A 26,625-nucleotide genomic window follows, 5' to 3' on the forward strand; every position below is an offset into this window, starting at 1 on the left:
GCAGTTTATTTTTTGCTCCATATGAATTCAAATGTTCCATTGCACATTTTTGAAAATATGGACCATTTCCCATACCAGTGAAGATATCTAAATAGAAAATGTTTAGGAGCAACTGGTAAATCGTCAAGTGAATATGACCTGCAGATCAGATTTAAAACTTAATAGCATCAAGTTTCCAAATTTACTAGTGCATATCATAAATAAACTTCTGTATCCCTGTTCCGTATCCATAAATGGTCAAGTGTTGTGTAATTTAATTGAAGAGGTTTAATTTTTCCAAAAGTAACAACCAACCTGTCAAGAAATTTGTTTAAAACCTTTGGAGACTCAGGGATTAGAAAAGTTCCCAATTTAAATGCAATCCATTCCTTAACCAATCCTTGGGGCCATGGTCTTCTATTTTTATTTCAGGATTGATTGCCAGAGCAAGAATGAGGCTTCAGTTGTATAGGACAATCACATCAAGGATTGAGACCCAGCCAAATTATATTAGAAGGCAGATGCACAGTTTATAAAAGAAAATAGTGAATTTGAACTCAATTTATTACTGGTCATGCCTAAAACTCTTCTAAACAAGTGGTTTTTAAATGGATTTAATCCAAGCTGCACTGGGTTTGAGAGTTCATACTCTGATCAGTTATGACTGGATAACCTCCAATTAAACTTAGGCTCACATTTCCAGTCTTTGTTATGAACATCCAGCACATAAATTTGTTTCCTCTCCCATTCTCCAAAACCTTCCCACACATAAAAATTGTGCATTATTTGATTATCCATAGATTATCTAATTTAAAACAGATTGTGACCAATTACAACTTTACTTTCAGGCCAGTAGGTGAATTTACAAATATAGACCCACTCATGACTCTGAAAGTTCCCATGACTGAAGAGGTTCTGGCTTACTTACAGTTCAGGAAACTGCATAATAAATAGCTTTATTTTCAAATTCACTATTGTGCACGGGCTCTTGTTAAATGAAAGGCATAAAAAAAATGCTGCTGAAGTTCTATGGGAAGTATGTAGAGTGTCTAAAATAACAGATTATCCCTTTCTTTAATAATACCAAAGTTAGAATGTGTCCTAATTTGCAAAATTTGCCCTCTTTTCTTTGAGGCTGCAGTTTTGCTGACACACCATTTTACTTTCATATCATTATACTTCACATCCCATGAATTACTCAAGGCATTTGAATATAGTGAGATGCAAACACTATTTTAAAAATAAAGGATTGAACCAGCGAGTTGGGTTAATTGTCTCTGGGCATTGGATCCTGGAGAATCTCATCTTTCCTTGACATTACCTTGCAATGCTAAGCGTGCATTTCAAGTTTCACTAGTTAGACATCACTACAAACCTACAATGTATTACATTACTATGCACTAGAACTCCAGTGCTCCACTGTTTTATTTCCTATTGTTAACGGTTACTGACATATTGCACAACTATGGGACTACTACTGGTACACTGAGGGCAATTAGATATTGACATTAAATGCAGCTTGAAACAATGTCCCAAGAGTGTTGCCAACACCCCAAGAACAAGTTAAATAAAAGAACTATACTGACAAACCAAGGCAGGACAGCTCTAGCTTTCCTCTTTATTTTCAGGAGACTCATGTACAAAACCTGGTGTGGAAAAAACATTTTGCAATTTGTTACAAAAATGTAAAATTTAGAGAATGATTCCAAAAAGAAATAAATTACTAAGGCTACATACACACACAATTGTTAGTGTCTATCATGCACCTATTCAATTGGATTAAAAATTCAGTAACTCCAAATAATGTCCCTAAAATCCACAAATTCTGTTTCGGTACAAGGTGCAGAAGCTGGTGGTTACAGTCCTTGGATATACAATAGAAATTGTCTAAAAATCAGTTCTTGTATAAAATTAGGTGTGAACAGTAGTTACACAGTGACAATTCAATAACACTTTCACAAGACTAGAAATCTCAAGTGAGTTACCAATCAATCTTACAGCAATGACCTTGGCTGCCAGAATTTGGTGGCCAATAATTTTTTTGCTTTACAGTGACAACTGTACTTGATGCATTTTACATTCATATTGAGACCACATGGAATCAAGTTGCATAACATAAATGAACATTTGTGGTGACATCCCTGTTCATCATGGAGGCCATCTTTATAGTGTTAAAACATTTTGATCCTTGCAGACTATAAACAGAATAGAGAACTGTAATGCCATCTAAATGTAATAGCTTTATATGACATAGAATGAAAAACCCAGGTGACTTCACTCAATCTGGAAATGTCAATAAATTCCTATGGAAAATTGGCATTTACTTTCAAAGGAAAAGACCAAATAGGATGGAGACTCCTATAGATGTCTTCCTCTTAAGCTTTCAAGAAATCTTAGTGGGTGCTTCCATTAAATATTCTGTTTATAAATTCCCTTGAAATGAAATAGTCATTAGATTATGGCCTCTCCTCCCCGTTAATTCAAAGGGTGGGATGCAGTAGGACTATCTTTGGCAATGGTGCAGTGGTTTCTAAGTGGCACCCTAGAATTCTCAGGAGGTGAAGCCATCATTAGTAAATGAACATCACAACCAGAAATGAAAAGGAAAAGCATGGCACAGGCATCACAGACTGTTCTATGGAGCATGCTCCCTCAAGGATCACACCGGATTTACAGTACTCAGAGTGGGACCTGCATGCCTCAATATTTCCAGCAGAACCAAGGGACATTTTAATCACACAAATCTAAATACTAAAGCTTATGTTCTTCATATGTATAGTAAAAAAAAAGTTTAATTCAAACAATTGGACCCAAAGTTTTTGCATGAAATGTTTAGCTAGCATTGGTGTTTGTTTTCTTGCATCTCCGAGGTTTCGTTTTAAAGGAATGTACATGAAATTTGAGGTAGTGACAGTACAGATAATGCATAAAGAAAAGCATTTCCCATCTGCATGGTATTAGAGCAGCTACTCAGGACTCAACAATTACACAGCTTCTGTATTTAAAGAATGTTAAGAACCTGTGTCCAAATGTCCTTCCAGTCATTGTTTTGGGTTAGAGAACTGAAATTTATTCAGCAACTCATTAAGGCTACATCTAGCTGACAAGTCCTTGACTGCTATACTAGGTTTCATCAGTTCCTGTTTCATTGTCAATATGCCTGGCTCCCTGGAGAATTTTTCCTTCTGATTAATATAGATTATATTATTAATATAGATTAATAATATTTCACAGACAAGTAACTCAAAGTCATCATCAAATTCATAGCCCATTTGCTCAGGTCCTTCCATCACTGTATATTGCACAGTTGGAATAAAAGTGGCAATGTACTGGTCTGCCCACATACCCACCATGGGCACTGTCAACAGAATTTTGTGGTTAACTACATTATGGAAGTATGAATCAGTTCCTGTCAGTTCTAATTTCCATCTCAAATAGGGAGCAAGCTTTTACGCAATGCTTCATCCAGCAGTCGAACTGAAAGCTGACGCAGATCAACCAAATGGAACCATTTAGATTGATAGGTGGCTCTGATATCTTCAAGCTAAAGAGCTTACTGCACTTAGAGCTACTGGGCTACCAGTCTGGTGGTATTTACCCTACCCATTGCCATTCTGCATTTGTACTAATTATTCTCCAATTAAAACCATTGAAGGAAACTGAACAAGGAGACAGAGGAAGATGTCCTGACACATCCCATCAATCAATATGTGAAGTTCTGTAATGAAAAATTAACTTTAGGGCAAAGTCAAAAGGATATTAAAACTGAAACCACAAATCAAACCTTGCTGTAAGATCAATTAGTAAATTCATTGTCAGATGACATTTGGCTTTGGGAAAAACAAGCCAAAATCATTTTCTTTGCAAACAGTAAGTTGACAAACGTTTAGATGGTTGCTTGGCTCGGTCTGATATACACATTGAACAAATACTGTACTCTGCTCCTGATCTGATAAAACATTCTTTACACGAGAAATGTCAATTTAAAAATTGCTTAAAACAAAGTTCTGTTAAAAAATAAAATAGAAAATTCAAAGGCCACAACCGTTAAAAAAAGTAAAAAGTAAATTATTTCTCAAACAGAATTCTGACAGCACATATTTCTGTATAAAAATTCCTTAAGTGGGAGTGCAGTGCATTGTGGGCAAGAGGTGAGCCAGCAGGGCACATTCTGCATTGCACTACAAGAGGTAAAAGTGTGAAGAAAATGAGTAAGAGTCCTCAGTTAAAGAATGCAGTTCCTACTGGGCAGATCCCAAGATATTAGACAAAATGAAATTTGGAGTATTTTACATGCCTCAAACTTTTGGAAATATATGTGACACTGATTTTAGTGTGCATGATTTAAAGATACACAAAAGACAAAATTAATGCTCATTCTTTGCTGTACAAGTGTGCTCTAGTGTCCCAGATGAACGCGTCTTAGTGTTTCTTTCCTCAAGCACTTCTCAAGCCCTCTTAAATCAATTTAGCTGAAATTATCTCCAATTTTTGTTTTTTTTTGGGGGGGGGCAGGGCGCGGGTTGGTGGTTGGGTCTGGAAAGTTTTTCCCTATCTTTACATTACCTGCCTAAGGCAATACATCTACAAAAACTCCACATATTGGATAAAACACTATCTACTCTGTAACAATGCTTACACTGTGCAAGTCTACATTCCTGAACCAAATTTTCCAAGCATATTATCTGAGAAAAGCTGGTTCCCTAGAACACTAGGACTGGATAGATGGAACCTATCTACATCTTCATTTGCAGAACAGTTAGCCATTAACAGCTAGTGTAACCAGTCTTCTTAAAGAAAGGCCCAAATCTCAAGAAACACATATTTAGGATTTCCAAAGTACTTTCTCTAGAGGGTGAGATGGTCTATATGGAAAAGAAAAAAAGTTTCTCTAGAAACAAGTAGAAAGACAGTGCACTTCTCTCAAAATGGAAAATGTTCAGGTTTCTAGAGGTCCACTGCTATTATGCTGGTGTCTGGAAGCAGGCTGATACAGTTCTCATCAATCGGGGCAAAATAGGCAAGCCCATGATAGGTGGAGCACATTTTCTTGAAGATTTATACCAGAAAGTTTAGGTGTCCAGTATTTAGGGAAAAAAATCTAAACATGGTCAAAAGATAAACACCCTTCCCCATCCAAAGTGCAGTTGGATTATCTGACTGATCTGCCATGTGTCCTTGGCAGTAACAGCTTACACCGATGTCTCAGACTGAAGACGCAACACAAACTTATGAGATTTTGGGTCGATGAACTCCTCAGAGAGTTTGATGAAAGGGATTTTTTTCACTACCACTATCAGACTGAAGTCAAGACATTTCAGTGTGAAAATCAAGCCATCCTTCAGCCCATTGGTTACCGCCTCTTCACTACTCAAAGTCCACTGACTGGCCAACCATCTGTTCTTATCGTACTGGAGGGTGGGTCCAGGGTTCAGGTAACGCTCCAAAAAGGCCTATAAATTAAACAAGACAGTGAGGAAAGTTCTGAAATGCACAAAAAGAATATTAAGAATGAATCAAAAAAGTGAAACGTGCTTCATGCTTCAACAAAAATCAAATTTAAATAAACACATAATCCTTTCAACCCTCTGTCAATACTGTTAAAAAATCATTAATTCTGATAACTTCTCAGGTATCAAGAACCATTTTAAAACTTGTGATGAGGGAAGCTTCAAATACCAAAATTTTAAAGTTAATAGTTTAATTTCTGTTAAAGTCTATATTTTTAATGTAATCCTTTTCAATATGGTGACATTTCCAGCAAATGAGACAACTTTGAAGAATTTCCAAATGTGCACTTTCTTCCTCATCTTTCATTGGACTCCCTTCCCCATCATTCCATCCCAGTTCTTAACTACAGCTATGAATCAGGATAGAATCCAGACAGCTTTGACAAAGTTAATTGATTTCATTGCAAAACATAGAACGTGACTGCTCCATTTACAATCCTCTTCTGTTAAAAACTACTTAATTTTTTTTTAAAGTGACAAATTAAGTTTTTCTCAAATTATTAATTTTGACCAAGCAACATGTATTACAAAAGGTGGTGTTCTGGGTATATTGATCTTGTGCAGATCAGCATCACTTGCATGAGACATACCTTTGGAGTCATGTGTTGGTACCACAAAATGCAGATGCTGCAGGGATGCTCTCCATGGTGTGGTAGTGCTGCTGTCTGGTAGTACGCAGATATTTCTGTAATGCTCTCGCCATTGAAGGAAAGATGGACTGTGCAGCATTCAAAGGATCCATTACTTCTCCAGGAGCTTTCTGCTGCTCATCATCCTGAAGTCTCCTGATGTGAGTAAAAGCCTCTTCAACTGCTACCACCAACCTGAAAAATGAACACAAGCGAAATGAGACGTAATTAGTTTTACAACTTTCCCCTCTGATAGGAGCTGCCTTCTTCCACACTATTTCAAGTGACGCAGTTATAAATACTACCATTTCTCTACATACTACCATTTCTATTTACATTAGAAATTACGACCAGCATGTCGGGCTCATTCAAAGGGGTGTTGGCTAAAATAAGCAACTACATAGTGTTCAATTACAAACAGATAAAGAAATCATAAAACCACCTTCAAAGTATTTTTAGCTAAATGCTCTGTAACTTCTGTAATCAATGAATATAGAATCCTTTTGGAATATTGTAGCCCATCTAGACTGGTTAATTTGGACACAATTCCAAATCTTCCCACAAGAATTGCAAATCTGAAAAAAAAGTTACATTTTGATTGTAATTGTTTGCAACAGTGATCAAAATGACCTGTAAGCCATAATGAGAACAAAAGAAATTTGAGGGTGAAAAATCAACCTTGACAATGTTGTAAGATAAGTGTGAAGAACTATACAGGTTATATATTGGCTGCTGAACTACTACTGCCCATTTTAATTACCCAATGAGACTGAATTTTACCTGTTACATTGCAATTATCAGTAATTTCTCAGTTTTAAACACATAGGTTATGAAAATTGCATGAAATTCATCAAGAAGCTCTTTATAAAAGACAAACATGCAACTAGCTCACAGGATATCCTTTCAATTCTCATTTGACAATTTCAGAACACAGTTATGTTAGAAAGTCACATATCCAAGTTCTTGATATCACTAAGCAATGTAGATGGGAAGCATAATATTACAAGAGTTATTAAAAGATTAAATTATTGGGCAAGATTGACGCAAGTGGAATTTGACGTGGGAAAATGCAAAGCTATTATGTTTGGACTTGGAAGGAAAGGAAACATTTTAAATTGTGAAAATCTGGAAGTAGAAGCTCAAAGAAACTGGGAGAAGGTTGAGGAGGACCATGTGCATGGATTACTCAAATTGCCTTGGACAGTACAGAAAACATATCCAAACTAACAGAATGTTGTCATTATATCCAGTGTATTGGAGTACAAGGAACAGAGGTTATACTACAGCTAAGAGATGCTGCATCTTCCAAATCTTCAGATCAAACTGTCTGAACATTTTCAGACTTGGCCTCCAGGGTCTTTGTCCTTTCTCCACACATACCTTTCAGTTAGGTCTTCCTTCCCGTGGCCAAAGGGTTCTAAATTACAAGCATATTTTAAAAGAGAAATATTTCCACTGGTTAAGAGTCCAGTGGAGAAAGGGTGTGGAAATGTCTTTTAGGAGTGAAATTTGGAAACATTTCATGCAAAGGATTGGAACCAATGTGCAAATGATCATATGATGATTATATTCATTGAGATTCATGGTCTTTTTTTGTTAACCAAAGTTATTGAGACATGAGACAAAGACGTGGTTAAGTCAGGTCAAACTGGATCTCATTAAATGATAGGACAGGTTCAAGGGACTAAACAGCCTAATATTCTGACACTGATTACCTTGCACGCCGCTTTCTCACCCTCCGATCGTGTTCAGCTTCTTCGTAGTACAGCTCGTTATGACTTGAATCGCGCCTCCTTGCGGCAGCAGCAATCATTGCACGAGACTGCCCAGCAGCATTGTTTCCAGGACCTAGAAATAGTTAAATTGCTTAGGATAAAATAAACTCTGCTTATTCTGGTCATCTTCAAGCACTAATATTGACGTTTAGCAGACTACTGAACATAACAGCAGGCAAGACCATCGATAAAATGCAAGGTTCTTTTAGGAAAAGCAAGGTCTTTCACTTCAATAAAAAGAAACAGAAGGGCAGAATACCTTTTTAAAATGGTGAGAGTTTGAAAGGTGGTCAGAGGGACCTGTGTGCCTTCTACATGAACACTGAAAGTTAGCATGCAGATAAAGCAAGCAAATGGGTACGTAAACTGTACATCATCTTAATTACAAGAGGACAAGAATAGAGATCTATTGTTCCAATGTTATAGAGCCCTGGTGAAACCAAATCTGGAGTTTGTGTACAGCTTTAGTCTCCTGACCGAAGGAAGGATAAACTTGTGATGGAGGGAGTGCAGCAAAGTACTGATTTATTTTGGAATTCTCAACCCAAGAGGCTGTGGAGGATGGGTTGCTGAGTATATTTAAGACACATGGATTCTTAGATATTAAAGAAAATGCAAGATATGGAGTTAATCCAAAAAAGTGCCTGAGATAAAAGATTGGTCATGATCATATTGCTAGAAGAGGAACAAGAAGCTGGATGGCCTACTTCTGCCTCTGTCCTTTTTAAACTGTAGGTCACTTCCTGGCTGGATTACTCCTATACTGACTCACCATCCACGTTGTAGACTTTCAGTCCAGCCATGTGTTTGGCGGCACGAGATTTTGCAGCAGTTAAGAGTGCTGGATTATGGACTGTGAAATCCTTGTAGTAATTCTCCAGAATGACAAGTGCGGCCCTTTGAATACTGCAAACACAAGACAATGCAGCTGAAGGCAAGAATGCAGAACACACAAACAACTAATCTGATCCTACCTTGGAGAATGAATATTCTGTTACCACATTGCACTTTAAAAAAAAACTCATTCTTGCTCACATTGCAGAGGACTCAATTCAAATCATGATGATTAGATTCAGCACCTTTTGGGCAATTCAGAGTGGTTTTTTCCATGGCCAAACATTTTATTGAATCATAAAAAAAGATCCGAATATTAGGAAAACCAGACACTTGCCTTCAGAATTCAGTTTCAGTCATGTATACCAATCATGATGAAGAAAGTTCACATATTGAAACAAAATTCCAAAATCTTTAGGAACAAGCAGCAGTTGCTGCATTACATAGCTGTTTAGTTATACTACAACAGGTGCACAATCCTCTGTTCTACCTTCAATGTTCTTAAAATAAAAGCTTAAAAATGAAGTTATTCGGATACACTTTAGCTTGTATTAGGATGTTTGTAATCAAACTTCTCAACCAGCAGTCAAATCATTCCGTGTAAATCTGTGAGGATGATTGGTAGATTTCAACCTGCACTTTTAAGCATCAGTGCTGGTAATAAAGGGTTATGCCTCAATTTCTAGCTCAGTGATAAATATTAAGATTTAGTATCCTTAGCATCCTGACCCACCCACTACCCTAACAACCACCTACCAACCCTCTATTTTAATCCAAGACAGACAAATGCAATTGACTGGGTAACTGAGCAGCTAGAGATTACTGATATAAAAACAGAACACAACAGAAATACTCAGCAGGTCAGTCAGCTTCTGTGGAGACAGAGGCAGAATTAATGATCCAGGTCAATGACACTTCATCAGAGTTACTATTTCTAGATATGATGGAATGGATCAAATTAATCATCAGAAAACAAATAAAACTGCATGTGGTGGAATCTGAAACAAAAAATATTCTGGAAGAATTCAACTCGTCAAGCAGCATCTGTAGAAAGAGAAACTAATTAACATTTCAGGTCGAAGACCCTTCATCAAAACCACTGTAATGCAGTCATATAATGCACATCAGTTAGAATTACCAACAATGCTTCCAAATGCTAAAATAGACCTTTGACTCTCACCAACTTTTACAGATGCACCATAAAAAGCATCCTATCTGGATGTATCACGGCTTGGTACGGCAACTGCTCTGCCCAGGACCGCAAGAAGCTGCAGAGAGTTGTGGACAAAGCCCAGCGCATCACAGACACCAGCCTCCCCTCCATGGACTCTGTCTTTACCTCTCGCTGTCTTGGTGAAGCAGCCAGCATAATCAAAGACCCCACCCACCCGGGACATTCTCTCTTCTCCCATCAGGTAGAAAATACAGGAGCCTGAGGGCACATACCACCAGACTTAAGGACAGCTTCTACCCCAGTGTGATAAGACTATTGAATGGTTCCCTTATACAATAAGATGGACTATGACCTCACGATCTAGCTTGCTGTGACCTTGCACCTTATTGCACTGCACTTTCTCTGTAGCTGTAACACTTTACTCTGTACTGTTATTGTTTTTACCTGTATTACATCAACGCACTCTGTACTAACTCAATGTAACTGCACTGTGTAATGAATTGACCTGTATGATCAGTACGAAAGACAAGTTTTTCACTGTACCTCGGTACGTGACAATAATAAACCAATACCAATAGAACTGAATTATTGGAAGGATGACCTAAAGCTTGGTAAAGAGCTGGATTTTAGGAAGATGAGAAAGGGGTGGAGAAAGTAAAGGGATACTGAGCAATTTCCAGAATGCCAGTGCCTCTGCAATTGCTAACATAAAAATAAAAAAAAATGCCTTACGGACAAAATGCTACACATGATAAGGTAATGGACCAGGCTCAATGACAGATGAATTTTTAAGGAACTTGTAGGACTGAAAACAGATAAGGTGTGGTACTTGCAGTACAGATGGAGAACAACAGTTTCAAGTTTGAGGCATGGAAGCAGTGGCTGGGTAGAGAAGCCTGTGTTGGTTAGTAAAACAATAGCTGATTTAGGAACAAGATAAAATCATGGCTAGAGATTTGACACAGCCTGACAAGACACACGCAGCCAAGGGACAGAGAAAGGTGACGTAAGGTATTGATGAAGATGTTTTAGGGATGGTGACGAAGGAAGCAAAAGTGAATTGCTCAAGTAGTTCCCGAGTAGTCATAGAACTTGGGAACTGCCATTAAAGATGCTTCGGCCAGGAATGTTCAGGTGCAACAAGAACAAACTAAGGGCAGTCCCACTGAGCTAGACAATGGAGGAATGACATTGAAGGAGCTTGGTGTGACTGGACATGTTAACATTGCAGGCGGACAGTAAAGGAAGTGTACAGGGCAAGTACACCACGGTCAGTTATATGGAATATTATCTGTAATTTTAATTAAGATCGTTCAGTAATGAGAAATGGATGGTGTGCAGACTGGAGGTTCAAAATTGGAGATGCAAGAAACATAGGCATGGATCTATAGGAAGTTCCATAATAAAAGGTATGCCATGTGCTAGTGACATACAATGACCATAAATGATCTAAATGAAGTGTTAAAACAAGAAATGGTAAAATAATCAATGCCTAATAAATCAAAAGTAGAACCCAAGGTTATATACTCGATTCTAGCCACAGGTGCAATGACTTGCTTTGATGCCCTGTGGTCAGGGCTTTGCTTCTGATCGCAATCAAATAATTCCTGCTAGAAGGTTGTGTGCGGAAGTCAGATGGGGCACAAGCATGTTTGTAATATTCTCAAGGGTAGCAGTGACCAGGCAGACACAAAGAATGGATGAGATCCAAGAAGTTTGTTATCAACCTGTCCAGCAGCAGCAGTTAAAACATTCTGGATGAAGACGACAAAACTGACGGAACAAAATATGCACATACTGCTTCCCACAAGAGGCAGCATTCACTGCCCTGCAGCATAAAAAGGAAATTCACTTTTAGGTTAACAATCAATATATTTAAAGAGGTCATAAATACAAGAGAATAACTTATTAAAATTCAAGAATGCACTGATATCATGGACTGAACAGCTTCTACTTTTAGCTGCTGATTAACAATTGCTGCTTTACATCAGAGGTCTTCATTATAATTAAACTTGTACAAAAAAAATTCATAATCCATAACTTCAAGGTTCTGGCCAAGTTCTGCCATATCATGGGTACCTCAAACTTCCATTTGTGGATTTTTTAAAAACTTGGTAATTATTCAAGATTGGACAATTAAGTGATTTAATTAAATGTTTTCAGCCACTAATTCTAAAGATCCAAATATTCCATAGCTTCATCTGTCACTGCACAAAATACCAAGTAGTACAGGTCCTCCCCAGGTTATGAACACCCACTTACGTACAGCCCATACATACGAACGAGCATTTGGGAGACTGACAGGATGGACTGGCTGTCTGCTGCAGCCTTCTGCTGCCTGGGAACTCTGTTCACAGCCACATTTCCAACTTGCAAACTGTACAGGTTATGAACAGTTCACAGGAATGGAACTCTGTTGTAACCTGGAGAGGAGCTGCACTCAAAATGCCAGGGTTTTAAAAACATGTTTTGCTACAGCACTGCAATGCTGAATTTTTACCAGCAGATGCCCCCAGTCAACCAGTACAGGAGGCTGAAAATACAAAAAACTTACAGATGCTGGAAATCTAAAATAAAAACAGCAAATGCTGTAAATACAGCTCAGGCAGCATCTGTGGGAAGAGAAAGGAAGTTAATGTTTCAGGTTGAAGAGGTGGCTGAAACTCTTCCGACAGATGCAGCCTGACCTGCTGGGTGTTCCCAACATTTTCTGTTTTATTTTAAATGTTGAAGTCTTTCAGCAATCAGAATTGTTGGGGCACAGGTGGCCACCATTCAGAGTGGACCAGCTCTACCCTTCAGCATTCCCGACCATCTGGACCCATCCCTCCAGTTTATAACCCTTTCAGGGTCTTTTCCACTACAAACTGCAGGTGTAACAATCTGTGTCAAGTTTTCTATCCTACTCCCTTTAACCTACCCCACTGAACTTCATAGAATCAAAACATTTATGACAAGGAAGGCCATTTGGTCTGTTTGAAATGAGCTCCCTGTCCCAAGCCCACCTTCCAGCATTTGGTCTGTAGTCCTAAAAATGTTAAACAGGGAATGAGAGCTGACGAGACCCTGAAGTTTAAGAAATATGCCTATGATTTCCCTGGTGACTCAATGCAAATCAAAAGGCTGGGTGTCTTCCACTACTTTAAAAAGGAGGTCCAACCTGTCCCCTTCCACTGTCTTCCTCCACATATCTGAACTTGTGTGGATCACAGGTTTCTCAGTGTGACAACAATTCTTCCAAATAAACGGCATTGATTTGGGAAATTCTACGGGCTCAAGCTTTTCCATTTCTTTGAAGATATGTAGAACACCCCACTAAATTCCCTTCACTTACCTCTTTTCCACAGTATATTGATGACTATATTGCTGCTGCTTCCTGTTCTCACCTAGTACCTATGCAGCTAATTTCCACCTTTCTCTCACCTTCACATTGTCCATCTGAACTCTATCCCTCCTCAGCCACTAAAATTCCAACAATTCACACAACTCAGGTGGCTACATCTCCTTCTCTGAAGGACACCACTTTGCTCCCCAAGTCTCTCCATTTCTGTTGAATACACATCACAATTTAACCTTGCATACTACACTACTGCTTCTGATTTGTCTCCCATTTCCCTCAACTGATGATTCCCCTAAACATAGTGGATGTGGTGGAGAGCCTGTCAACTAATTTCCTGCACTTTTGCTTTCACACCTTCTCTTCCCTCCAGAAGCCACGTTTCCTTTGTCCTCACTTTCCAATCTCCCAGCCTTCTCAATCAACAGACCACTGTGATGTTTCAGTCGCTTCCAACTCCCCACCCCTCCCCTTCTCGCATTCCAAATGGACAATTCCCTTCAGGGAATTCTAGGCCTCATATTCTCCACCAGTATACACTCCCTTTCCCAAAGCACCTTTCCATGTAACTGTAGCGGAACATTTGCCCTTTTTTCTCCTTCCTTCCCATCATATGGGACCCCAAAACACTCTTCCTGGGCAAAGTGGCAGTTTATTTGTACTACTTTCAACTTAATACACAGTATATGGTGTTCATTATGTCTTCTCTACACTGGGGAGACCAAACAGGTCAGGTGACTGCTATACAGAAAACATTCGTTCATCTTAGTTGCTGAACATAAATTCCCTGTCCCACTTCATTACTCCCTGGCCCTATGCTAATGAAGCTCAACCCAAACTAGAGTGAAGTCTCATATTCCACTTAAGCACATAACAGCTGGACTGAATACAATTCAACAATTTCAGATAATAAGCACTTCCATTATTTTGTTTTTATTTCAGATTTTCAACATTTACAATAAATGAAAGTCAAAAATTGCAGATGCTGCCTGACCTGCTGAATAACTCCACTACTTTGTTTTCTCCTTAACTTACTGAGCTTGTTTACTTTTGCATGGGTGGGCTTTTTGACAACTAATGTAGCCAGTAAACCACATTATGAAACTATATGTAGCAACAAACACTTTCCTGGAGGAACTCAGCAGGTTGAGCAGCATTTGTGGGAGGAAGGGAATTGTCGACAATTTGGGTCAAAACCCTGTATCAGGACCTATGCTGCTCGACCCGCTGAATTCCTCCAGCAGATTTTGTTGCTCCAGGTTCCAGCATCTGTAGTCTCTTGTGTCTCCATAAAACTAGATGTACATAGGTTTGAAAACAAAAGCGGAATGAAGCCAGTCCACATATCAGAACCTTTAAGAACGGAACACATTATAGATAAACATTCATAAAGGAACAGGAAAAAAATAACTTTCTGAAACTGTACAGAACATTAAATGGCAGAATTGAAACCAGAAGGAGACAAACAGCCAAAACAAACTAACAGAAGACCTAAACCTGAATAATTAAAGGAAAGCTTCATAAACTTACAATAAGGAGCAGGTTCCAACAGGCTGGAAGTCTGACTGAAGAAATAAAACAAAAACCAATGGTGCCTGCCTAAGTGGAAGACTGAAAGCAGATAAGAACTCTATTAAGTAGGAGAAAATGATTGGACTTTTATAGGTCCATATAAAGGAAAAGACCAGCAAGGACCTGATGATCTACATTCCAGAGTTTTGAAGGAGGTAACTTTAGTTGTCCACTCCTAGATTCTGGAATTGTTCCCGTGGGTTGGATGGTGGCAAACGTGACCTCACTGTTTAAGAAAGGAGAGAGAAAGGGATGTTAAAAAAAAAAACACACCTTGTAAAGAATAATAGGATCAAGCAGAGTCAATGTGGATTTATGAAAGGTAAATTACCTACAAATAAATCTACTGGAGTTTATTGAGAATATGGCAGTGGATTAGATAAGGAGGAACCAGTGGATGGGTGATGTATTGGGACTTTGAAGAAATCCCACATAGGAGGTTGGTCAACAAGGTTAGAGCACCTAGAATCAGGAGTATACTGACATGGATTGAGAAATGACCATCAGACAAAGAAGAGTGGCAATAATAGATACTCCTTGGGTTGACAGGCTGTGACTTAGTGGGGTACTGAAGGAAGCTATGCTTTGGCCCCAAAAATCTGTATCGATGATATGGTTGAGGCCAAATGTCTTATTTCCAATTTTGCCGAAGATGCTGACCTGGTGGGGATTTGAGAGTTCAGAGGAGGATGTAAAGAGGCTTCAGGAGATATGGACAAACCAAGTGAGTGGGAGAGAACATAGCAAATGGAATATCATGTTGAAAAATGTGAAATCGTCCATTTCGGTGAAAGTAATAGAAAAGCAGATTATTTATTCAATGGCAAGAGATGGGTATTGCTGGTGTTCAAAAGGACCTGGGTGTGTCTGCACACAAGTCCTGAAGGCTAAGTGCAAATGCAGCAGGCAATTAGGAGGGCAAATACTATGTTAGCCTTATAATGAGAGGAGTTGATTGCAGAAACAAGGCATTTAATTGCAGTTGAATAGAGTTTTGCTGAGACCGCATCTGGAACACTGTGCACAATTTTGGTTTCCTTACCCAACAGATGTATTTACCAAAGAGGAAATGCAGCAAGGATTCACTACACTGGTTCCAGGGACGATGGTTTGCCATACAAGTAATTGGAGTAGATTGAGCCTGTATTCTTTGGTATTTAGAAGAGTGGAAGAAGATCTCATTGGAACTAATCTCATTGTGGCTAACAAGCTAGATGCTGGGAGGATGTTATTCCTGACTGAGGATTCGAGGACTGGGGACACACTTTGAGAATAAGGGGTAGTCCTTTTAGGTCAGAGGAGGAAAATTTTCTTCATTCACAGATTAGTGAACCTTTGTAGTTCTCTCTCTGGAGGGCTGAGGAGATGATGTCATTAAATTCATTCGAAACAGATAACATTCAGAAATCTGTCCATAAGGGACTCAAGGGATATAAAGATAACACTGGAAAATGGAGCTCCAAGACTGGAGACTGGTAGAGCAAGCCTGAAGGGCCAAATGGCCTACTTCTGCTCCTATTTCTGATGTTCTTAAATCTTTTCAGCATTTGATAGTTAAGTTGGACAAATAAAAATGTTATATAGCTAGCTATTAAAGGATCTTCATGTTTTGGACAGTGCTCAAGACTTGGGAATCCAAATAGAATTTCAACAGGTTACCTTGTAGCTAATTGCTATTCAAAAACAAAAGAATGCAATTTGGTACTATGAATAATTATGATCTTCCTAACACCTTCTGGCTTTTATATCTAAGATTAGATAATCACTACTAGATTTAAATTAACTTTCTCTGTATCCTGTTCATCAGTGGTAAGCTGCATAGTTAAAGAAAAATAATTTACTTTAGTCATACAAACCGAGAAAACAATCACAGAAGAAAAAATGACCACATTTCAACTAATTTGTTAATATTCCTAATTTCATTAAATCAACCTGAAGGTAACAAGGTGGATTCAGGTTCTACTTCTGACACAACTGGCACTTCTCTTTCAGTCATTTAGGGAAAGTGCAAAAGATAATTGCGTGGGCTAGATTATCCTTCTCTTAATATTTTGATGGATAACCTATGATTGGTTCAGTCAGCAAATGATGCCGAATTAGCATGCAATTTTAAAAAAATCACTTTCTTTCGGTTAGCAAGTAAAGGAAGTAGAAACTGGGTCCAATTCATATCTGCTGATTACAAATAAGGACAATGCAGAGACTCATGAATGGTTTAAACACCAAGATAATCTTTTAAAACCTGCAATTAGTGACTGAAAATTGGCAACTTTACTATAATTTGACCACAAATCTAAAGAAGTGGACTTTTGAGACTGAGCACAGATAATTACCACTGGCATTCTACCATAAAGGAGAAAAATGCAAATTGCCATGCTCAGCATCACCATTCATCAAATCAAAATAGTGCTGTGTAAAAGAGCTATATGTCAGCAAGGCAAACATTTCATCCACTCATGGCAGCCTCATGGATTCTACGGAATACAAGCTTTTCTTTTCCCTCCTTTCTTTGGTCATCCCAAAATAGCTCTTAGATGTGCTACTTTCCACTGACAAAATTACTTTGCAGGGCTTATACAACATTTTTGTATGTTAAGAGAGTATTAACTCCTAGTATTTATACTGAGCAACCAAATGCAAACCCAAATTTAATGTTCATTTACACTTTAACCTCTGACACATACGACACAATCTAATGCTAACTTTATCCTGAGGGTTTTAATTTTAGCCTGAGCTCTAAACAGCCTTATTGGGTGTATTGAAAACTGTTAGCAAGTACAACAGGAGGAAAATAATAGGCAAAGGAAAAACTTTGCTGGCAAGAAAAATGGAGATCCTTACAGCCACTTATATCACATACCTCAGTAGGCCCACACTGTAAAAATGAGATTCCCCATCAGTTGACCGGGTCACTTTCACAGTGAACATGGGCTGCAGTTGACGCAGTTCCAGTAACACGATCGCCAGGTAGTGGATAAACAAGAGCGCATCTACCAGCGAAACTGCATACTGAACAATTCCCTGATAATTCGGATCTCTGGAATCCAGAATGCGCACACCATAGAATAGCCAATAAGAAACCACAAACACAAAGATTAGCACCATCAGGAGTGCCCGGAACACAAAGACTCGTGGCATCTGTGCCTTTGGTTTGCGGAAGAAGAGTGCCCAGGTTCCGATGAGAAGGATGAGTAGCTTGAAGGCAACAGAGATGAATAGCCCTTCACATACAGTACCACATGGGTCAAGTTTTTCCCGCCACAGTACTTGAGGCAGTACCATAAAGGCAATGGGAGATAAGAAGACCAATACTCCAAGCACAGCAGCGATGGCTATCCCTAAATGTCGAGTACAGTCCAGCCCACTGTCATCCACATCCTTTGTGATCCTTGCAATGTCTTCCTGTGATATACTGTGCTCTGAAGTCCCAGTGATGGCTGTTGTGGTTTCGCCCCAGTTATCATCCTGCAAGATAAACTGCAATGATCAGATCTCCATTTTACAAACTACTTATAGCAATTCTGCAACTATAACCAGAAACAATTCAACAATCTCATTGATTATAAGCTGCCCCAGAATGATACAGTATGTACCAGACTGCTCCAATACATACCAAAATGCTAATATTGCAGTAGATCCATATCAAATTAGCAAGCTTAGCAAATCTTAAAAATTTCCCTCAAAGCAGCACTAGTGTACAGCTCTGAATTAAGAACAGAATCTCCCAAAACAAATTCAAAATCTACTATGATGTAATGGATATTTTCCCAAACAACAGAATGCTGGAAGAGCTCAGCATGTCAAGCAGCATCTGTGGAAGTGAAAAGGTGCAAGTTGACATTTTTGGGTTGAGACCCTGCATCAGGACTGAGGGGGAACAGGAAAGACTGCTGGTAGAGGCTGGTAGGTGATATGTGGAACCAGATGGGGAAGGATTGATGGACAGATGAAGCCAGATGGGGAGGGGGATGAGAAAAGTGGACAAAACAAGAAGAAAAGTAGGTGGATGTGAGGGAGGAAAGCACTGGGGGGTGTGGGTTACTGAATTTGGAAAATTCAATATTCATGTCTTTGGGATGCAAGCTACCCAGGCGGAACACGAGCTGCTGTTCTTCCAATTTATGTTTGGTCTCCATAATAATGGAGAAGGCCAAGGACCGAGAGCTCAGTGGGGGAGCGGGAAGGAGAGTTAAAATGACATGCAACTGGAAGCTTGTTCAGTTTGTTGTTCCAGATCCTAGTGTCTACCATCTCTTTTGCCTTCTGGATATTTTCTTCTTCAACCCCCCTCATGTTACTGCAATTCTGACCGACTCATGATGACATTTTGCAAATATTTACAATTACAATTTTAGAGCTAAATTATAACCAATCAAATCTACCAGGGGAATTTATTAGGGAAATGCACGAATCCTACTATCTAATCCTCCAGAGTATGGGAATGCAGAACAGAACTTGGTTAAAACTTTTCTTCAAAAATACACTTTTAATATTTATGCATTATATTTAATCTCTTCTGCCACTCATTTATGGTATTCCTTTTCCTTATGTCAAGATTTGCATCTCAGTTGCCTCAAATCTTGTTTAGTCTGACACTTCCACTTCTGATACTGTTTTTCACAGATGGTATTGAGCACAACTGCTACCGCAAGCACATCCATAATTTACATTTCATTTTTGGAAATAATTTAAACCACTCTTTGCGTGTGAATGCTGCGACAGCACCTGAAACTTTAAGAACTTAATCACTGCCATCTGTCCCTGAACTTGTACTGCTGTTTTACTCATGTGGTTGGACATCATGCAGAACAGCAGATGAAGATGATACTTCAATTTCAGCAGTGAAGGTCTGGATCCTGTCCAACAGATTTATTGAAAATTCTGTCATTATTGCAACTAGTATATGCTGAAGCTATAGCTCACATGATATTAGCAGAAACTCACTTTTTTCTGAGCAAGGCTTGGGTAAACGTCTTCTGCATTTCCAAGTCATCAACAAACTGCCCTCAGCAGCCCAACCTGCTATCCGGCTGTACTGTATTGGTTGATGTGATATTGGACATAGCTCATTGAACTTCAACTGTTCAGTGGTGCAAGGGGTGTGCAATTCACTCTAGGCTGAGCAACTTCATTGTTATTTGATTGGACAAGAAAGGATTTTGTTACTCATTCACTGAGAAAATTTACACAAGCTCTGTACTTGTCTTTTAAAAGAAAGATTCTGAATTTTACCTAGAATAAATTTTAAAAATATAATTAAATATCCATGAACTTTAAGAAATGCTTTCCAATTCCAAGTGAACAAAATCCCACAAAACAAAAACAACTGAACAAATACAAAATGTCAGTAAAAATTACTGGGTGATGGAAAGGTTAGACAGGCCTACAATATAAATGTAACAGATTGTCCTGACTCTGCTTTGACAACTGATAAGAACAACCTCCATGTAGGTAATCTAGAAAATCTCACAACAGTTTAAATAGGGGGAAGGAAAATTATTTAAGAATAATTAACAAAGTATGCATTGATATTAGGTAATAAAAGATAAGACTTGGTAGGACGAATTTGCAGGAAGAATTGAGTTCACTGGTCAAGGCTCCACCATATATGGCTGAATTCCAAGGATATGATCCACAAAAGGGTAATAAGCTGGAGGATCAAAAAGGGGGCTAGATAGGGGAGAGGAAATTACAAAAAGAAATGGAGTGACAACACCATTTATGTATTTGAAAAGGGCAAAATTTGTTAAAGTTGATGTGAATTATAGGCAAGGTATAATTGCAAGTCATGGGTACAAGATTAATGGGCAACCACAACTTAATCCATTGAGAACAATGAAGGTTGCTAGTGTTGTGGATAGTGTAGAAGGTTGTTGTAGGTTACAACGGGATATAGGCAGGATGCAGAATTGGGTAGAGAAGTGGTAGATGGGGTTCAATCCGGAAAAGTGTGAAGTCATACACTTTGGAAGATTGAACTTGAAGGCAGAGTACAAGGTCCAAGTCCATAGATCCCTCAAAGTTGCTGCGCAAGTTGATGGGGTGGTTAAGAAGGCATATGGTTTGCTAGCCTTCATTAGTCAGGGGATTGAGTTCAAGAGCCGCAAAGTAATGTTGCAGCTCTGTAAAACTTTGATTAGACTACACCTAGAGTATTGTGTTCAGTCTGGTCACCTCACTACAGGAAGGATGTGGAAGCTTTAGAGGGTGCAGAGAAGATTTACCAGGATGCTCCCTAGATTAGAGAACATGTCTTACGAGGAAAGGCTGAGCGAGCTAGGGCTTTTCTCTTTGGAGCACAGGCAGATGAGAAGCAACTTGACAGAGGTGTATAAGATTAGAGGCATAGATAGAGTGGACAGCCAGTATCTTTTTCCCAGGGCGGCAATGGCCAATACCAGAGGACATCCGTTTAAGCTGAGTGGAGGAAAGTTTAGGAGATGTCAGAGGTAGGTTTTAAAAGCACAGAATGGTGGGTGCCTGGAATGCACTGCCAGATGTGGTGGTCGAGGCTGATGCGACAGGGACATTTAAGAGACTCTTAGACAGGCACACGAATGTAAGAAAAATGGAGGGCTATGGACTGTGTAGGAGGGAAGGGTTAGACTATTCATGGATTAGGTTGATATAGGTCGGCACAACATCATGGGCCAAAGGGCCCATACTGTGCTGTTCTATGTTCTATTAAGCGTGCCATAATAGTTACACATTGGGTAAAACTGCTGTGACTTAAAATATCTTAAAGTGATATACATGCCAAACAAATTAGTTTATTAATGTAACCAAGTTATGAGGTTTCAGTGCCCTATCTTACAGTCTTAGAACTGATAGAAGTATTTTGAGGTGTTGGTGGGGTGCTGGGGGCACAGTGGGAAGGAGATTGGGAAGCACATGTTCTACAAATGTGAAGAGATTCTGGAATCCTCTCTCAAATGGTTGCTGGGCCAGTAGGATTTAAAACAAAAAAAAAGTGATTATAAAAAGATATCGTGGGATACTTATTCACAAAATAAAATGCCAAAGGTTTGTGCAACTATTCCCACTCATACCCGAAAATGCATTTTACTATTCTACAATAAGTCCCCTCAGTTTCCTCTAGAAATAGAGACAGAAGTGAAAAAAGGAAAATGAGACTAGTTTCAGGAAAAGTGGCAGGTTAACTTATTGAGATGTTTATCTTTGTACACCTATCCAATAAAGGACATTAAGGGACTATAATCACAGAAATTACAAAATACATGTATAATAGCCAATGCCTAGTTGGATACAGCAACTCTCATACAATAGTTGCAGCAAAATCTTTGAAACTTAACAGTAGCTTCTACATGCACCGCCATTATTTTGAAACGTGTGTGTTCAGCTTCTTACCTGCACCGTCTCATCTCCACGTGTTGACTCATTACCCAGCAGTGGTTCTGCTGGAGGTGTTTGGATGGTAACAGATTTCTCAGACCGACTGCCATCTTTGTTTCTGGATTTTTGCCGATCCCGACTCCTTTCACTGAAAGAAGCAAAAGCAGAGATTTATGATCGCACAAGAGTTAATACCAGACAAGGTTATGTCACAATTTAAAGCAGAATACCACAATTCAACATTGACTACACTAAAATATGTACTCTTCCAACCTGATTATGCTTATCATGCTAAGCTTAAATATGCTGATATGAGTCAGGTTGCTATTTGGTGAAGGTCCCTTTACTACTCTACTGTCCAGGTGCCTTAGTGTGTGTAGTGTGTCATCAAGACAGCAAGATAACAACGTGCTGGCTGTTTTGCTCAGTGAGTCGGAGAGAGAGAGAGAGACACTGACTTCTGGTCTCTGTATCGATGGATGAAGAACAATAGCTGTGTGTCACATACAATCCATGTATGGATTTTTGGAGCAAACAAGTGGAGTCCACTTTGTCCTTAACCTGTAGTGGGAAACAGGTATTTCTGTGGGCGGCCACGTATCAAATGTCTTTGGGATGGCCGATACTTCAGAACAAAGCAAAGGAGATCATCAGTGATTGAGGTGTCGTATGGGTTCCATCGTGGAACATGTGGATTTCGTAATTTCTCTCTATATTGTCTCTACATTTTGTCTTCAGTCAATGGTCGTTTTGCAAAAGCCTTTGCTCAGATTTCACCTTATGACTTGCTGAACTGAACTTTGAGAACTATTCCTAGACTTGGAGTTTGGGAATTTGCCACACACACACTGAGTTTAGTTTTGGAGATTATGTTTGATATCTAACATTTTTACTTTTCTTATTATCACAAGTAGTTATTAATAAAATAGTTTTTAACACTTGTACATGACCCGGTGTGTTTCTACTGTTGCTGGTACGTAACAATGCTCAGACATTGAGCCCTTCTCTCATTTTATTTCAACAGAATGAACTCCAGCAATCAACACACAAAAATTCCCCCTCAAAATTAGTAGAAGCAATATCTTAAATGTTAAAAAGTATACTCCACTAAATGATCAATGATGTTTATGGTTAGACACAATGACAGAGAGGCATATGCAGGATTACAGAATTTGTGAATAAGACATGCAAATTAGGAAATAAACAGACAATGAAAAAGTGAAAAGCTTAAGTAATTGGAGTACAACGGGGGGGGGGGGGGGGGGGAGGGAACAAAACACATTAATGGATAGAGAAAATTATTGTACAAAGTTGATCCTCAGTGATTTTCTGCTTTCTATTTCTCCCTGCAACATCCAGAGGAACATAGAGGCAATCAGTTTTTTTGCTCCCAACAAAAGTTGATTTGTAATCAGCTGGCAAAATAGCACTCTCTCATTTAAGCATTTCGCATCGCCCTTCCTTCCACATTTTAATTCTTGTCATCTCATGTTGACAACATCCTCAACAATGACAATTAAGGGGATGCATCCAAATTTTACCATCACAGGACTGTGATGATCTAATCTGTTGTGCCATTTGGAATGCTCTACTTTATATTTCTAAGGAAAAAAAAACACCGGAATATAGACAAAACCATTACTGATCAACTACCTAAAGAATGGTGATACTAAAGTCATCTCTGGAGAAGATAGCTAATTTACCATGCTAACGTGCAATTACTCCTAAATTAATGTAATACACCACATCCTCCAATAGAAATACATATGGTTAATGTATCTGGATGTCAAATGCTCAGTTAAACTCCTGTTATATTACATAATGAAGAAAGCATAGTGCAGTTTGAACTGAGCAAGGCAGAAAAGGCCATAGTTGTGTACCAAATCAAAATGATAGAGGAAATCACTTTGCTGTTACATCAAGCATATTCCCACAAAGTAGAACACAGCCTAGAGATTAAGGCAACTGATATGTTAAGATCTGTGTTCTTCATTATGGCATTCTTCTTCCATAAAGTGATAGTAGTGGCTCTAATAACCTAATATTAGGTAATTTTAGTTTAAATTTATTATTTTTTGTTGATTTTTTTGGATGCATCCCCATAAGAATTTCTTCACATCATTTATGTTTTAAAAATAAACTTCATTGTTCAGAGGGCCTAAAGATCGCATTCCTAAATTTGTAATGATTTTAACTGGGTGTCAATTTCCTTTGAAACAGAATTACTTATTGTTGAATGTTGAACAAAGTCAGCAGTGTTCCAAAGAAGAACTTCCTCCAATTCTTTTCCAGAGGAGCTTATATTAAGGTCTCCTTTAATTACTATGGAAGCCCAATTTGCCAACATTAAAAACTACTCTAAAAGAAACAGCACATACCCATGTCTGTGCGAACTCTTGGAGCGGCCTGAATAGTAGGAGTATCCCGAGTATGTGGATTCTGTGTCCATCGTTGCAGCTTCCTTGTTGATGGGAAGGTAGGCCGATTTCCAGCAGTTAATGGATTTTGTTCTGGTTTTCTGGGGGCCAAACAGAGGTTTGTGAATGCTCTTGTCCGGGCCAGATGGGATGGTCAGTAGGCTGGCAGCATGGCTCTTTAACTGGTCTATTTTGGAAGCAAATCGGGGTCCTCTTGTGAAGAAACATTAACCTGCAGCAATAAGACATAAATAAATACTTTTCCCTGAAGACATTTTAGAGATACCAACACATCTAATGATTACTGCACCGCAGGTGACCCACAGATAAATATTTATTTAAATATATTACATATAATTACATATATTACAAATAATTACATATATTCTTCCCAACAGCAACAAGGAGAACATTGCATTGCTTCTGCAAATTGAAGCTTTATAACTAGCTATTTAAAAAAACACATCCAAAAAGCACAATGGGAAATGTTTCCCAACCATAGTGTAAACCAGAAACCAGAGATGGATTCAGTTTATATCACCACCAACACAATATGCCAATAGTCCACATATACATTATGGTGTATAAGCAGGCTTGACAAGATTTGATGCTTAAGTGGTTGACACCATTAAATATTGATTCCACCTACCCACTAGACAAGAGCAACAGACATTTGCACCATTGCTTCTAGCACAGGAGCCCCTCTAAAATAAATTACAAGTTTAATACTAATTTACTAATTCATGAAAAAATGATGAACAGGGTTGAACATTTGTGCTTCCATCCATACACAGATTTTCAGGTGGAGATTAAAATGAAAATATTTGACATGATACAGAGAATAATTTAAAACATTTAAATTGACTTTAATTTAATTCTGACTAAAATTTGAGTTCAAAATAAGTTTGGGAATCCAGTGGATTCTGTAAGCATCTGCAAGTTTAAACCATGCCAGAGTTGCATTGCATACAATGTATTTAGGATGATCTCTTCCAGAGTGATGAGTTGCGTTAGTATAGGGCATTAGGAATTGTTGCAAAGTATAAAATGTTTTCCAACCAGGCTGATCATGAACATGTATCAGTAACACAAGTAGTCTTCAGTGAAACAGCAAATGGACAAACTGAAACCATATGTGCTATTTTAACTACCCAAGATCTTGCTAGCTTTTAAAGATGATTTTTTTTAAAAAAAAGCACAACATATCACAATCTGTATTTAAAAAGACATGTTATATTATTAGTTATTTCAGGTCATGTATGATTTGTTTAATCTTTCAAGACAGCACTTATTAGACATGACAAGAATTATTTTTGTAGTCTTGTGGACTGATTCAGTCTTGTTTCCCAAGTACCCCTAAAGCAGTGCTTTTTTGATTCTGTAATTATAATTATTAAACAATTAAGACAACCTATCAAAACAAGTGGCCATTTAAAAGTTTACACAACTTGATTGTCTTTTAAATGCTTACAAAAAGATGTTATTGGGATTTTTAAACTAGAAATTCCTCAAGTTACCTAGATCCTCATTCAGCTTAAACATTTTTAGTCACACCTTAGTTATATGCAGAAGCATGGTAAAAACATGGGACAATGCATTCTTCATATAACTTATATGTACATATACAGTACATGGTTAGAAAGCTTTCTCTTCAAACAAAAAGGAAACAAACATTGCACCAGACCAGCATCAGATTTAGATACAAATTGTTACCAGATAACCTGACCAAGATCTACAGCTCTTTCCATCATTAGGCACTCCAAAACCAAAATAATGCACTATTGATAACAAAATTGTGGTCTTTAGTTAGGTACGCTAAATTTGGTGCAGTTAAGTTTCAACTTACTTCACTGGACAACTTTGCTATTTAGGTTAACAGACAAGTTTTAAACAGGAACCTGTAAGTAAAAGTCATTCGACACATAATGCAGTGAAACCTATTTAATTACAAAGTTAGATTATGATAGTTGATTATTATACCTCCAATCACAACCTTAAGGAGGTGCTAAGTCAATGAAGTATCTTGGAAGTTTAATCATTGTTAC

General features: G+C 38.4%; 1 protein-coding gene across 1 annotated transcript in view; it reads right to left on the reverse strand.

Moving 5' to 3' along the window:
• Positions 1-1,577: 1,577 nt before the first annotated feature.
• LOC127569598 (vang-like protein 1) overlaps positions 1,578-26,625 on the reverse strand; it is a 36,250-nt gene continuing 11,202 nt past the window's right edge. Inside the window, 8 exon segments of the mRNA XM_052014377.1 lie at positions 1,578-5,432; positions 6,080-6,093; positions 6,096-6,313; positions 7,834-7,966; positions 8,666-8,799; positions 17,671-18,275; positions 22,179-22,311; positions 24,542-24,812. Of these exon segments, the coding sequence (XP_051870337.1) occupies positions 5,172-5,432; positions 6,080-6,093; positions 6,096-6,313; positions 7,834-7,966; positions 8,666-8,799; positions 17,671-18,275; positions 22,179-22,311; positions 24,542-24,612 (1,569 nt within the window). The 5' untranslated portion in view covers positions 24,613-24,812 and the 3' untranslated portion in view covers positions 1,578-5,171.

Source organism: Pristis pectinata, chromosome 4 (genome assembly GCF_009764475.1).
Source record: "Pristis pectinata isolate sPriPec2 chromosome 4, sPriPec2.1.pri, whole genome shotgun sequence".
NCBI classification, from domain to species: Eukaryota; Metazoa; Chordata; class Chondrichthyes; order Rhinopristiformes; family Pristidae; genus Pristis; species Pristis pectinata.